The following is a 16,191-nucleotide window of genomic DNA, read 5'->3' on the forward strand; positions in this document are numbered from 1 at the left end:
CAACCTTCCTAATGCTTTAATACATTAATACAGTTCCCCATGTTGTGGTGACTCCCACACAAAAAATTAATTTGTTGCTACTTCATAACTGTAATTTTGCTACTGTTATGAATTGTATTGTAAATATCTGATCTGCAGGATACCTGATATGCGACTCCTGTGAAAGAGCCATTAACTCCCATTGCTCTAGAGTGTCCTAGGGAAGCCTTGGCTGTAGGTGACTTCATCACTGAACATATCTTAATTATGCTGACTAGAGCAGACCACATATATTAGCACCCAATTCAGCCTGTTGCAGTGAACGCTGTCACTCACTAATGCTGATGGGAATCCAGGGTTACCTGCTTGTCACAGACTTAATATCTTGCAGTCATTTCATGGGCGTAAGCTGGTGATTATTTTTCCTAGGACGAAACTGAATTCCGAGATAAATTATCTCCAATCAACATTAGCTTGAACTACAGTTTGGATGACTCCACCTTTAAAGATGGCCTAGAAGTGAAACCAATATTGAACCACTACAGGGACAACGTAGTTACTGAGCAGGTAAATCCTTGATGGCAAAGGTCTGAAGACGTTTTCTCTACCATTCTCTGGAGAGAGTCGTTCCTGTGCCCTGAAGATGAAAGCCAGCCCCTTGTATTCCCATCTGTGCACAGAGTTATACAGCCTTCGGGACATGGTCCTAGCATGTTCCCTCGTTGTGACTTTGGAAGCCTTTCTCTTTGTGCAACCAAGATTTAATGTGTTCACATGCAGCAGCAATGAAGGCAACATAGACAGCAATCCTAAGAACAGTGCCAGTCAGCATCACCTACAGACATTTCAGAACAGCCTGGAGACGGGCTATAAAAGGGCCTCTATCAAGAGGTTGCTTGGGGCTGGGAATGTAGCTCAGTTGGTAGAGTGCTGGACGAGCATGAAGGAATCCCTGGGTTTGATCCCCAGCACCACAAAAACTGAGAAGGTGTTGCCTGCTTGTAATTTCAGCCCTCAAGGGGGAGAGGCAAGAGGATGAGGAATTTAAGGCCCTCCCCCCCCCTCCTCAGCTATAAGTTCAAAGCCAGCATAAGATATAAGAGACCTTGTCTCAAAAAAAGAGAAAATGTTATGGGGCTGGAGAGATAGCTCAGAGGTTAAGAGCATTGATTGTTCTTCCAGAGGTCCTGAGTTCAATTCCCAGCACCCACATGGTGGCTCACAACCATCTGTAATGAGATCCAGTGCCCTTTTCTGGCATGCAGGCAGAACACTGTATACATAATAACTAAATAAAACTTAAAAAAAAAAAAAGAGGTTGCTTAACATCACAGAGTATGGAGTTGGGCAGGCTCCTGTGCAGTGAAACAAAAGCTTTGGTTTAGTTGATAGAATCCTTTAGAATCTTCCAGAGAGAGGACCCGATGTGAGTCTTCTCATTCTTTCTGATGCCTCACTTGCTCAACACAGGCTCGCATCCTGGTGGACTGTGGAGAAGACAATCTATGTGTTCCCGACCTGAGGCTGTCAGCCAGACCGTAAGTTTAAATAAATAAATGCGTGCATCACACCTGGTAGTCTACAGGGTGTTTACTTAAAGCTCCTTTTGAGAAAGCATATTCTTCTGAGAACTGGGGGTTAGGGGGAGTGATGCGTGAAATTCTTGAGAGTGGTCCCACTCTGGATTTGCCTCTGATCTGGTCAGTGCTCTGTCACCAGCGTCAAGGGACACAGTGTCCCTGAGATCTTGCCTGGGCCATTTCATCTTTCAGCAAGAGTAAGGGGCAAAAGTGCTTTTGTTGAAAGTAAACTCATGTGTGGTGTGGCTCAGGTTATATTTACCTACCTCAGTCAAGGGAGAAAGGGTTCAGACAAGCCAGTTCAGTCCACACCTTAACCAAACTTGTTTTCACAGCACCCCATGACTCAAAGGCCTCCTTAAAACTGTCAAAACAAAATTAATTTCAATTTACTTGGGGGAGGACTTAAAAGACACACCGGGGAGTCGAGCAGAAGGTGTCAGAGTGTCAACTGAGAACAAAGGGCTTCACAGCTGCCAGTAATGGCAGCCCCGACTCCGACTCCGACTCCGACTCCGACTCCGACTCCGACTCCGGAGCTGGTAATTGCACTGTTATGTTGTGGAAAGAAATAGGAGTAGGGGTGAGGCACCCCTGGGTGGAAGGCAGGCTGTACTCCTCTCTCCCAGGAACTCCTCCTGCACTGCCAGTGTTTGGAATCCGCTTGGTAATCTCTCAAGGGGACTTGCCCCGACGTTCACAATTTACCAAGTGTCAAAAGCAATAGCTTTGAGGGGGGAGGCAAAAGTGGAAGAGGCGTTTCTAAATATTGGTTTCATTTGGAGTTCAAAGTGAACAAAATTTCCTTAAAATACTTCAGAGCACTCTATCAGCCATCTGAGATCCCGTTTCGCCTGCCTGCTTTCCCCTCTTCGAGCCCACGTTGCCCCGTGTCTCCCTCTATCCCTGTCTAAACAAGCCTCTTTCTTTCCCCACAGCTCACTCTCTCCCTCATGTGTGTTCTCAGTGATTTGAAGGAGTTGGGAGCTCCTCACTCTGGCTCCGAAGTCAAATGTTAAGTTTGCCGGAGTTTTGTTAGCCGACTGGTCAATGTGTTGATAGCTTCAAATTGGTCACAGAGGGAGGACACAGCACTGGAATCCACAAATGATATGTATCGGTTTTATTTTTTAGAACAAATTGTTAAATAGTTGCTTGCACATCATTGAACATTTTCCCCACCCTTTCCCATTCAGAAATTGTTCCCTTAAATCTTCCTATCTTCTTTCATTGTCCTAGCCTTGCATTTGACATTTCCTTTTTTCCTCCTAAATCATTATTTTATTCCTATGTGTGTTTTGTTTGTTTGTTTGCTTGTTTGTGTGTTTGTTTTGAGACAGACTGCTGCTATGTAGTTCAATAGTTCAGGATGGTCTCAAACTTCCAATTCTCCCATCCCAGTCTCTTGATCCCAGTCTCTTGAGTGCTTAGGTTATAGGCACACATAATTTAAATTTCTAAAATAGATTCATGAAGCCAGTGATGTCGAGTTGCATAGTCACTCTTTTTAAACTGCATTTTTAGAGATAAGCATCAGATAATTATCGGGGATGAAAATCACCTTATGCTCATCATAAACGCAAGAAATGAAGGAGAGGGAGCCTATGAAGCTGAACTCTTCGTTATGATCCCTGAGGAAGCCGACTACGTTGGGATTGAGCGCAACCTCAAGGTAAGGCTTGAATCCAAGTAAATATTAAGTCTGATCGACAAGGCTGAGTCTTTCCTCTCAAAGAGACCAGAATGGGGCCTTCCTCTGCCAGCTCATAACAGCAATGCGCCAGGGAGAAGATGGGCTACGGAGAGTCAAGTCCCTCGTAGCCACACTACAAAGATAACGCAGCCAAAGCCCAGGAGCTGAAGCAAGACAGAGAAAGACCAGCCAAAGAGGCAGCTGACTCATTTCCCAGGCTAACCCCCTCGCCTCACTGACTGTCTGCAAGCCTTGTTTTGAGTTCCTTTAAGTTCCAAGCAGATCACAGGAGGCCTGGTTTTTATTACTGGTGATGGAAGAAGAGCCAACCAGTCCTGCTGAGCACTGATAACAGCCTGAACAGGAATTGGAAAGGAAACAAGTTCATTTGTCTTTCTTCTTAGTCCACATTTTTGGGACTGTGACCAGAGAAGGGCCTGTTTCTTCCTGGTGTGCCAGTCCTCAATGTCACTGTTTATTGAAAAGGTACCATTGCTATTTATGGCCTCCCGGATCGTTACCAGAACCCAACTCTTCCCATTCAGTGCGTCCTGGGAACCTGTAGTATTCTTAATCACTTTGTCTGGAAAAACATTCTGAATAGGCCAATGGGGCACATGTGTAATCCCAGAAGCCAGGAAGCTGAGGCAAATGGATCCACAAATTGAAGACCTGCTCGAGCTACATATCCAACTAACTAAATTGAGCAAAACAAATAAGCAAGCAAGCAAACCAAAAACATTGTCATAAATCTTTGATAGATTGACAGTTCCTCTGTTTCAGAAACATGTGAGACATTCAATTAAGGGCAGAGACTAAGCTTCACATTCTTTCACAGGAGTAGGAATAGCAGACACTCCATAAATGCTTGCTGATGGATTTATTTAACTAAAATTTATTATGTGTCTACCACTTTCTCAAGACCACATTTTCTATTTTCACAACCTAATGATTGAGCAATGTCACGGAAAGTGATCCATGTGGTGTGATGCTGTCATTGTAAGAGCTTTTAAAAATGTATTGAAAGAGCCTGGTGTAGATGAGCATCCCTATAACCTAGCATTTGGGATCGAGAAGCAGAAGGATCACAAGTTCAAGGGCAGCCTGTACATAGACTCTGTCGGAAGGAAGGAAGGAAGGAAGGAAGGAAGGAAGGAAGGAAGGAAGGAAGGAAGGAAGGAAGGAAGGAGGAGGGAAGGAGGAAGAGAGGGAATGAAAAGAAGGAAAGGAAAAAGAAAAAATAGGGGAGAAAAAATTCTCGATTTACATGTCTATTCTCATGGATTCTTGTTTTAGTTGAATTATTTTTTCAATTTAAAAAAATTGAACCAAACAGCAGCCAAGTAACCTTGACACTTAAAATCATTATACATTTCTATTGAAGGAAGTGATTTAAAAGCATCTACACTCATCAAGATGTGTACCAAGACTTTTCCTGTCAATTACACCTCAATAGAGTGATTTGAAACAGTGCTGTGGAAGTGTTCAAATCCATTCTCATCAGCAGGGAGGACAATTAGAAGGAAAGTCTCCCCGCTCTCACCATGGCATTATCCCTCTCCACTGCAACCATCAGCATCCCTTGGTATTCTGACGTCTCCAAGGAACGATCTAAAATCTTCCCACTTTCTCCTTCCCCTAACTATGGTGCTTTTATGCTTGTTTCTCTGTTAAAGTTTTTTTTCTAGTAGATAAAAACAGGGCAAGTGTAGCACTCGTTCAACATCTCCGTGGTGTTCAGTGGCCATTCTGAATTGGAAATGCCATCTAATAATAAAACCTCTGCAAGCAAAGAGAGCAAAAGAGAAGGAAGGCTGAAGAGATGGCTCATGGGCTAAGAGCACTAACAGCTCTAACAGAAGACCTGGGTTCAGATCCCACCAATCACACTGAGCAGCTCATAGCCACTTGTAATTCCAGCTCCAGGTGATCTGACAGCCTCTTCCATCCTCTACACACACACACACACACACACACACACACACACACACACACACACACACACACACACACACACCACACTAAAAAGTCTTTTAAAAAGAGAGAGAAGCATATCACCTACAAATGCTTACATACAAATGATATGTAAACAAATACAAACCTAACTTAAATGTTTTTTTTAAACATTTCTGGGTTCCCCTCAAATTTTTGTTTTTATTCCCTACACATCATCCCAGAGAGCCCTGACTTTGTTTTTGAAAGGCATCCGTTTTAGAATGTTCTTTTACCAGAATGTCCATCCAGTTCCCATTCACTTTGTTGCAATGGAAAACACCAGAGAGCCCTTATCACTGTGTCTTTAGTTATAAACATCGTAACAGGCATTATCCATAATCTCAACTGAGAGCCAGCGGACCCTTTTTTCAACCCTCTGTCAATGTCTCTTGGGCAGAGATTTTATGGATCTCCACATCTTACATGATTAAACTGTGTTGTTCTATTCTTTCATTTTTTTAAAGGAGTTTGAGGTTTGGAGACTTCTGAATCTAAACTCAGCATAGAAATTTTTATCATATAAAAGGTTTGTCTCCTGAGGAAATACAGTATCTTCTGATAGTAAGTTTTGATATTCTACCTCGGGAAACTTTCATCTTCTAGAAAACTGGAATTGAAAGGCCTATCTATATGCATTGTTATTGTAGTTCCACATATGATCAAATCTACCACTTCAACCATTGTGTGTATGTGTGTGTGGTGTGTGCATGTGTGTGTATGTGTGCACATGCACTCACTCATATACAGATGTGTGGTGTAGGTGTCAGATACATTATATGCTAGTGTGTGTGGAGGCTGGAGGCTGGTATCAAGATGCCTACTTCAATCACTTCTTCACCTTAATTGCTTCAGGCAGTTTCTGTCACTAAACCTGCATCTGGCAGCATTGACCAGACTAAGTGGCCTGTGAACCCCTGGGATCCACTGGTCTTCACCCACACCCTAGTGCTAGGATTTCAAATACATCTGCCACACTTGGCTCTTATGTGAAAGCTGGAAACCCAAACTCAGGCCATCATATTTGTGCAGCAAGCACTTGAATGTACCAAGCCACCTCCCTGGCCCCGTTTAACCATGTTTAAGTGTGAAAATGTTGCAGCATCACACACATTGTTGTGTGACCATCGCTGAAGCTCTGTATCCATGCAAAAACTAATTCTCTATTTCTTCCCCTCTCCATTAGACCCTCTCCTACTATACATCTCCATGAGACACCTCAATTACATCCCCACTCAAATCCCTCCCAACAACCACCTTACCTTGCCATCTCTACAACTGGACTTCACTCTCCCACATCCACATGGCTCATTTTCTGTCTCAGAGAGTGGTACCTACATCCTTCTGGTATCTACTTCTTAAAGTCAACCCCAAATCTTCCTAGTCCTCATCCTTCTCCCCAAGTACTGAAATCACCACTGCCTTCTTCCAGGCTGGCATAGCTTAGAGCAGAATGTTACCTGTCTCCTCTTCCACCTTCCCATCTCCCCCTCCAGCCTCCTCTTCCATCTCCCCATCTCCCCCTCCAGCCTCCTCTTCCATCTCCCCCTCCAGCTTCCTCTTCCATCTTCCCATCTCCCCCTTCAGCCTCCTCTTTCATCTCCCCATCTCCCTCTCCAGCCTCCTGTTCCATATCCTCCTCCAGCCTCCTCTTCCATTTCCCCATCTCCTCCTCCAGCCTCCTCTTCTATCTCCCCATCTCCTCCTCCAGCCTCCTCTTCCATCTCCCCATCTCCTCCTCCAGCCTCCTCTTCCATTTCCCCATCTCCTCCTCCAGCCTCCTCTTCTATCTCCCCATCTCCTCCTCCAGCCTCCTCTTCCATCTCCCCATCTCCTCCTCCAGCCTCCTCTTCCATCTCCCCATCTCCTCCTCCAGCCTCCTCTTCCATTTCCCCATCTCCTCCTCCAGCCTCCTCTTCTATCTCCCCATCTCCTCCTCCAGCCTCCTCTTCCATTTCCCCATCTCCTCCTCCAGCCTCCTCTTCCATCTCCCCATCTCCCCCTCCAGCCTCTTTGCTACACAGAAACCATCATTCTAACAAGCACGTCTGACTGTGATATTTTCTGTCTTGAAGTCCTCATGAGTTCTCCAGTGCTCTCTGAGTCAAATCCTTCAGCGGGTCAATCCTTTCTGCTCGTCCTTCTCCCTATATCTTCAGCCTCCCTATTAGTTGTTCCTTCATTCACCCCCATACCCTTAATTCCAACTGGACTGAATTTTTGTTCAGTCCATCCCTCCAATGTGCTCTCTTCCCTGACACACTAGCTCTATAACTTCACCCTCTTTAGCGACCTTATTTCTTTATATTTATCCTTCAGATCTTCATAACAATTAAGACCTACTGCCAACTGCAGGTGGCTAATAATGAAGACTATCAACACATACTGCACGGTGGTTGAGGTCTGGGTACCGCTCTGAACTCTTGCATGCATTGAATTTGTTTGATCGTGATATTGACCTTATAGAGAAGAATCAAATTTGTTCTGGAGTTCATAAATAAGGAGACGTGTGCAGTGTGCTCAAGTTACTTAGCTGTTGCATTGCAGAACCAATCACATCTCACCTTTTTTCCCATTAGCTTAGTTAGATGCTACCTCCTCCAGGATGTCCTCTCTGATTGCTTAAATATGTATGCATACTTTTCTTAAATCCTATTTACTTTTTAACCAAAAAACCTACTGAACTCTTCTGTAATTTCACTTCCACTGCTTGCTACAATTCACCTGTTAGAATTGTTACCATGATTAGAAATGCAATAAGGGCGCAAGGTCTTGTTTACCTGCTAAAGTACCAGGCCCAAGACAAATATTTTTAGTGAATGAATAAGAGAGTGAGTAATGCTCTAAGAGCTATAAATGGATTAGAGCAAAAATGTCCCTGGAACCACTGAGAAAAACAATCTAGAAATGTCTAGAAAAAACAACTGGTTTCTTTTTTCATCAGAGAGAGAGGAACTAAAGATTAAAAAAAGAAAGAAAGAAAGAAAGAGGGTAGAGAGTAGAGGAAAAATGTTTCTTTTTCTTTCTTTCTTTCTTTTTTTTTTTTTTTCTGGAGCTAAGGACCGAACCTTACTTGCGCTTGCTCTACTGAGCTAAATCCCCAACCCCAGGAAAAATGTTTCAATTGATGTCAAAGAACTATTTGTAGAGAGCTGGGAAAATATACATGCTGGGACTGGCAAGATAGCTGAGCAATTAAGAGCACTTGTTGCTCTTGCTGAGGAACTGGGTTTGGTTCCTAGCACCCATATGTTAACTTGAAACTAGCCATAAATCCAGTTCCAGGGGATCCAATGGCTTCATCTGGCCTCAATGGGCACCAGGCAAGCAGGACACATACATACATATAGGCAACATACTCATAACACATAAAATAAAATAAATATTTTTAATTTAAAAATAAATTTTTAAAAAGTGCATGTGACCTTCCACCTTCAAGCAAGTCAAACATATTAACTAAAGAAACTAAATCTCTGTGTTACAGCCAGGTTGAACATGGATACTTCCAAAAGCTTTTCAGTTTTGTTTTGCTTTCATGATTAATAATCTCAGTGTGAAACATCTCTGTTTGGTTATTCTTAGTTACGAGTTCTAAAGACCAATGCCCAATAAACCTACCTGTGAGTAAAGAGATTACCAGCTTTGGAAAGATGCCTTTTAGATGTGACAGCTACCCCCATGACCTCCGCTGACTATTCGTAAAGAACTTGTGTTAAATCGAGTTCAGTCAAGTATCAGCCACTCTGCTCGTACCCACTAATCAGACACTGTGCGTGTCTACCTGGGTAATGCCCAGAGTGGGCACCTCCTTATAGTCACTTCTTAGGAGACGATGTGTGAGCTGCTTCTGCCCTGCTCTGTGCTTTGTGCAGACTCTGCTCCAGACACCGAGATGGGGTCAGGGTCCAGAAGCCCTGCCTTCCTAATGCTTACAGTCTCAAATGCATCAATTACAGAGCTCCTCATGTAGAGACTAGAGTTGTTTTTTGTTTGTTTGTTTGTTTGTTTTTTGGGTTTTCGAGACAGGGTTTCTCTGCGTAGTTTTGCGCCTTTCCTGGAGCTCACTTGGTAGCCCAGGCTGGACTCGAACTCACAGTGATCCCCCTGCCTCTGCCTCCCGAGTGCTGGGATTAAAGGCGTGCGCCACCACCGCCCGGCTAGAGTTGTTTTGTTTTGTTTTGATGAGGGTTGGTGAAAATCTACCTTCACTCTCCATCCCAATTCTCTTTCCATCTTTCAAAACCTGATGGTGTATAAAGTTAAAAGGAATAGGGAAACATTTCTAAAGCTTTTCCTTGAAAACCTCATATTGTTTCCTTATATAAAATCCCAACAGCACTAGCAGATGAGTGAGAGATCATCACAGTCGAAACCATCATCTACTGATTTCCTAGAAGTTCCCCAAAGGGTGCTCCATCATGAAAGCCATCCATATATCATCTTAGGGGATGAAGGTGGCAGGCCACGATTTGGTGGCATAGAATGACTTAGAGTGAAGTGATGGGGTCATGTAAGAAGTTGTCAGGCGACGGTGGTGGTGCATGCCTTTAATCCCAGCACTTGGGAGGCAGAGGCAGGTGGATCTCTGTGAGTTCGAGGCTAGCCTGGGCTACAGAGTGAGTTCCAGGACAGGCTCCAAAGCTACACAGAGAAACCCTGTCTCGAAAAACCAAAATCAAAAAACAAACAAACAAACAAAAAAAAAAAAAAACAAGAAGCTGTCAAATACACCCTCAGGTTTTGAAAGCTGGAAAGAGAATGGGGATGGAGAGTGAAGGTGGATTTCCACCCACCTAGGAAGACATCAGTCAGACTGGGAGGGGCAGAAGGCTGCAAAGAATGCTCTCTGTGCCCTGTTGTCAAATGCCCAACCCTGAGAGTTACCCAGATGGGAAAAAGCACCTCTTCAAGCTGGAGTATTCACAAATTCTAATCCGGATGGGGTGTAGAGAGAGGGGCATAGACAGGAAGAACCAGTTAAATACAAATCGTAAACATTAATCAGAGGACACAGGGTCCAGTAGAGGTGGGGACTATTGAAGCAATGTGTGTATAGCACATAGATATAAAAATGCCCCAATAAGGGCTGAGAGAGGATTCAATGGTGTCGTGCCTGTAACTCCAAATCCAGGGATCCAACACCCTCTTCTGGCCTTCAAAGTCACCTAAACAAATGTGTGCTTACACACACACACACACACACACACACACACACTAATAAAATGTTTTTTTTTAAAAAAATAAAGAAAGCCGGGCGTTGGTGGCGCACGCCTTTAATCCCAGCACTTGGGAGGCAGAGCCAGGCGGATCTCTGTGAGTTCGAGGCCAGCCTGGGCTACCGAGTGAGCTCCAGGAAAGGCGCAAAGCTACACAGAGAAACCCTGTCTCGAAAAACCAAAAAAAAAAAAAAATAAATAAAGAAAACACCATAACAAAACTCATCCCTTTGTATGCTAATCTAAAAACTTAACTTTTTAAATTACATCTTAAAGATTTGAAGGATCTGACATATAAGATCTAACAAAGGGGTCACCTTAAACTTCCTCTGTGATGTGTAGAAAACTGGGTTCCAGGCAATTCCCCTACAGATGGCCATGGAGACATAACAACTGTGTGCATCCCCATAGTTTCACTTTTGTTTTAGTAATATAAGGAATAAATCTGTTTGCTCATATCTGGTCACTTTTTCATCTCACTGTTCTACGTTTAACATTAAGATTTAGTGAAAGTACAAAATGTCCACATAAATACTGTTGGAACCTCTTATTCCTCAACAAAACATGTGTTTACACAATTTCCCCTAAAGTTTAAGTTGTACTTTCTCCTCTGGTTTTTGCTCTTGAGTCAAAGGTACCCGATTGGATTAACTTGGTGCATGACCCACACAGGTGTTTGAAATCAAGGGGAGCTCTGAGGCCTCCCACATCGCAGGCAACAGGATGGAATTCATTCTGCCCCTGAACTCCACAACGGTGTTCTTTTCCTGTTGTAGGGACTGAGGCCACTGAGCTGCGAGTACAAGATGGAAAACGTGACCAGGATGGTGGTGTGTGACCTTGGGAACCCGATGGTGACAGGAACAAATGTAAGAGGATCCCGGCATTCCTTACTGATCTCTGACTAATTGAATTTTATAGAGGACTAGTGGAAAACTCCCCAATTAGCACCCAGTCAACAGCAGCTAAAACAGATTGCCCAGGAAATTCCCGGCATAGAGGGATTTAGCACTTTAACCTAGGTGGAGTGATAATGGCGGGTCAAAGCCACAAAAGGACCTATGCTTTCACATACTTTCTCTATCACATCTTGTAGTCACAGCAAGTCGGTGGCAACATGTGTGCCTCAGACTTTTGCCTTTGATTCTTTTAATTCTAATATAGATTTTATTTTAAAACTACATTCAGTTAAAAACCTGTAAAATAAGCTACTTTGCAGGGCTAAGAATGTAGCTTACTTGGTAGCACGCCTGCCTAGCACACACGAAGACCTGGGGTTCCATCCCCAGCCCCGTGTAAACCAAGCAGAATGCAGTCGCATGCCTGTAATGCCAGCACTCAAGAGTTGATAGAAAGAGGAGCAGAAATCCAAGATCACCCCCAAGCTGCTGTGAGTTCAAGGCCAGCCTGTGCTGTATGACACTCTGTCCATAGAGGGTGGAGGACAATTTTAAATCGTTAGCAAAGAAAACTATTTTCCAATATGCCACCTGGATGAATATCGTACTATTTTCATATTAAAAATAGTCATGCTCTGGTTTGTAAATGGTCTTTACTAGGTGTGTGTTTGAAAAATAGGGGTAGAGAGGAGGCCCAGCAGTAAGAGTGCTGCTTTCTTCCAGAGGATTAGAGGTTGGTTTCCAGCACCCCATGGGGTGGCTCACAACCAATTATAACTGTAGCTCCAGTGGGTCCAACACCATCTTCTGGCCTCCATGAACACCCGAACACATGTGACATGCATGTGCACAAACATGCATGTGCCCACACACGCACACACACATACACATACTCACACATACGCACACACGCATGCATGCACAGAAATCAATCAATCAATTTTAAATAAATAGATTTGAAAAATAATACAAAGATCATCATAGTGGAAGGAAGATAAGTCGAGTAATGATCTTGTGAGTGAATAGGCTTTGACTCAGGATAACATGTAGGCAAGAAAGTTATTTTATCCAACTACAGTTTAACTGTTCAACAACAACACCTCATAATAAATATAACAGTGGCAATTTTGAAGCCAGGCAACAAATTCTGAAATCTGAAAAAGTTACACAATTAAATCACCATAAAGAGAACTTACGTAATCCTCTATTTAAAATTGGATGTTTCTGTCATCAGCGAAATGTTCTGTTTGAAAAGAACTTTGTGAAATTTTACGATTGCATCGGTTTTCATAGGGACACTCCCGGGTGGACTCTAAACAGTGATGCCCCTTGGCCATCCTTTAAAGGGGGCTCTAGGCTCAATGCTTCCTATCCTGTGCATCCCTGGGAGGGCCCAGATTAGATTTCAAAGGTGCTGATAATTCTAGCAAATCAGTCTTTATCTCACTGTTTCACAAACTTAACTGCATATCTGCAACTTCTTAAATAATACCTCTTCCCAATTTTCACTCCAGGACAGCATACATTCAAATAATAGTTTTACCCCTTTACACTATTGTATTGCACTGGTCTTGGGTATTTATAAAAATGTGGCCAGTTGGAATCATGTAAACTTACTTCTTGTATAAAAAATTAATTCATTAACTTAACTATTTTAGTGCAAGTCAAATCCCTGTAACAGATTACTGTTAGTTCTCATGGACTGAATGGCCTCTGAGTTCTAAGGCCATCACTAGAGAATAACTCCTTTAATGTTATCTTACTGCATCTCACCGATTTTCTAGACAAGGACACTCTGGCCTGGAAAAGTCAAACATGCTGCCTTGAGTCACACTGATGATGAAAGGCAGAACCAAGATTCCAACCAGGCCTGACCACAAAGCCCAAGTCCTATCTGGTCTTTAATGCTGTAGAAAGGACTTGAATGAAAACTAGTGAACACCAGATGGATGTTAAAAAGAAGATATGACAGACAGAATGGGACAGTTGCCCATTATAATCCTTTTAGTTAGAAACTAGCAATTGTTTTTGCTAGTTTTCAAGGAAATAAATCCAACCACTTGATGTAATATAAAGATATTTAGCTAAAAGACAAGAAGAAACTAGTTTGACATGAGGGTGACAACGTCAGTGTCTATAAATAGAGTCCCTCATTCTCCTTCATACTGAAAGTGTTAAATCTAGACTGCAGACAGTCTAAAGGTACCAATAACTGTGACTAAAACTAGACGAAAAGCTGCCCACCAGTGCCACACCGAGAAAAGGGTGGAAATGGCAGTGTGGTCTGGACCGTGGAAGTGTTTATGTGAGAGGCTATCAATCCATTTTACCAGCAAATAATCTTGAGAAAGCAGGGAAGTAAATTGTTTAGATTCATTTATCTCTGGGTCCCTAGCAGAAGAAAGCTAATTGGTTTCTTATCTTGCCCCTTAATGCCCTCAAACACGTCGAATTTTATTGCGTTCTGTTTTGGTATAAAACATGTTGATTCACTCACTTCTTCATTTTTTTTTTAAAACACTCTCTGTCCATGGAGTGGAGCAAATTGCAGATGGAAATGCAGTCTTGGTATTTTAAAAGATTCAAATAAATAAATCACCGGGAATAATTATCCCAGGCCCAATATTTAAAACAAAAAGTTTTCAAGTGACTTTCAGTTTTAATTTAAACTTGTCAACTTGGTAATCGGAAGTCTGACCTCTGATTTTTAAAGAGAAAAGTTGTTTACATGTAGTTGTTGGTGATATAAAATAGTTTTCGTATGCTGATAAAGTTTATAACTTGCAAATTTCTCCCCCCAAAAAGAAAGACAGGCCAAAAATGTTTTAGTTAATATTTTGTCATGCATATTTTAGTTAATATATAATGACTATTTTGAAATTTTATTTTATTTATTTATGTGTATGGGTATATGTGAGAAAGTATGTCCACATGTGTAAAATTACTCATGGGGACCAGAAAAGAATGAGCAGCAAGGGTTCATTAACCACTGAGTCATCCTCTCTCCATACCCTGCCTGGGATGCTTACCAGTAGGAAATTGTCATGTCTTAGTCTGTCTTCACTTTACATGGATTGTTCTGTAATAAGGACCAATCTCAGGCAGCCTTCATCACAATATGCTGCAAGTGTACACAAGGACACACTCCCATTCTTTCAACTACTTTTATCACACCCTTCTTGATATAGCCCCATAAGTCTGCTACTTAGTAAGCACCTGATAAGATAATATAGAAGTGCATTATTACTATGTAACAGGACACTTGATATTAGCAACATTGTAGGCTGTGTAAAAAAAGAATAATAATGGAGACAGGGGATAAGGAAGGAAAACGTACCTGTCTTAGGCCATGGCAGCAGCCAGTTCCTTACCTCTCTTATCCTGAGTTATGAAGCCTGAGTTTTCAGAAGCTCTTGAAGTAGAAAAAGCAATACAAAGTAAAAATAAAAATCTTTCAAAGAAGAGAAAAGAGCATATGCTGAGGTCCAACAGAAAACAGACATGTTTGAAATTATAAAGTAGTTCCTCACTGGGGCATAAATCGTTGCACATCCTTTATAATCAAGACTCGTGTGCTCTCCCCAGCCAGGTGCTTTGGGGCCAAGCTGGAAACCAAGTGCTGGCGAGGCAGACACAGAAAGATCCCTGGGCTCCAGGTTCAGTGAGAGATCATGTCAAACTAAAACAGAAATAAAAATGAGGTGATGAGGTGGGGAGCTATAGAAAGGGAGGTCCAATGTCAACCTCTGGCTTCCACATATATGTGCACATGTACCTGCACATATATGTGCACACACACACAAAAACATATACGTGCACCCATATAGCCCAAACACGTCAGGTAAGGACCATGGGAAGGAAGAGTTACGATAAATGATTGTATGTCATTCCTGTAACTTTGGCTTCTTGTTGGTGGCTTTATTCTCACAGTGCAATAGCTGTGAGGACTGTTTCTGGAATGTGCCTTCCAGAGATTGGAATTCCAGTTCTGCCCTTTATTTGTTCTGAGCCTGGATCAGGGCCCTTGGTCACTCTAATCCTCAGATATCTATTAGATTGGAGGATGTCAACATAACTGTCCTACCTAAGAGAGTTTGTGGTTCCTGAGATAAGGCAAACAGGGCATAGAACAATGCTTGGACGACCATGTAGCACCATAGTGTATACAGATGGTGTCATTGTGCATATGTTAGTTATCATCTTCACTTCCTGGTCCAGATTCTCCCTGGGCTCCCTTTTCCGCCATTTAAAAACCTGTTTTCAGAACACAAAAAATATTAAGAGCACTTTTTACAATTTGGAAAATAAAGAAGGACAAAGGAATCCACACAACCGTAACCCCAACCTGACAACATATTCTCCTGGAATAGTGTACTCCTTAAAGTACACGTGCACTGTTCTTAACATATAGTAATTTTGGACTTTCCAACCACAGCTAACATACATGGCACACAGAACTCTGCAACCTTTGTTCTTGGTTGAGCATCTTTATATTAAAAGTATCTCCTGCATTATTGCGTTGGCTTCACAGCTGCGATCTCTACAACTACTCCCTCATCCATCACACAGAAGCATCGCAGTTCTCTAAGTCTTATGTTTGTGTTGTTAGAAGTTTTGCATCAGAGAGGTAGCACAAGAGGGCAACAAGGCTAAACAGACAGAGCCCGTGTGTGTGTTGGACTGAGTCTTCTGGGCCCTGTGGTCTCCTTGCAGATTTCCTCTTATCTCCCGGACATCCAGAGGAGGAGATAAAAGGCTGTGATGGTGGTCGGAGCAGGGGTGGAGGGATAACTAAGGGGAGACTGTCACACTGTGGATAGGGTCCTCCTGTG

General features: G+C 42.6%; 1 protein-coding gene across 3 annotated transcripts in view; it reads left to right on the forward strand.

Annotated features, from left to right (window-relative positions):
* The window catches only part of Itga8 (integrin subunit alpha 8), a 176,845-nt gene that overhangs the window by 101,516 nt on the left and 59,138 nt on the right, over positions 1-16,191 (forward strand). Inside the window, exons 18-22 of one of the 3 annotated variants that reach the window (XR_013051452.1) lie at positions 409-546; positions 1,450-1,517; positions 1,895-2,101; positions 2,498-3,231; positions 11,237-11,329. Coding sequence is in view for 2 of the 3 variants with exons in the window: in XM_006985924.4 (XP_006985986.2) it covers positions 409-546; positions 1,450-1,517; positions 3,084-3,231; positions 11,237-11,329 (447 nt within the window). In the remaining variant the exon portion in view is untranslated. Of the gene's footprint in view, positions 1-408; positions 547-1,449; positions 1,518-1,894; positions 2,102-2,497; positions 3,232-11,236; positions 11,330-16,191 lie in introns of those variants that run through there. The other 2 variants (XM_006985924.4, XM_076572704.1) reach the window with 2 other exon arrangements.

Source organism: Peromyscus maniculatus, chromosome 5 (assembly GCF_049852395.1).
Source record: "Peromyscus maniculatus bairdii isolate BWxNUB_F1_BW_parent chromosome 5, HU_Pman_BW_mat_3.1, whole genome shotgun sequence".
Classification (NCBI taxonomy): Eukaryota; Metazoa; Chordata; class Mammalia; order Rodentia; family Cricetidae; genus Peromyscus; species Peromyscus maniculatus.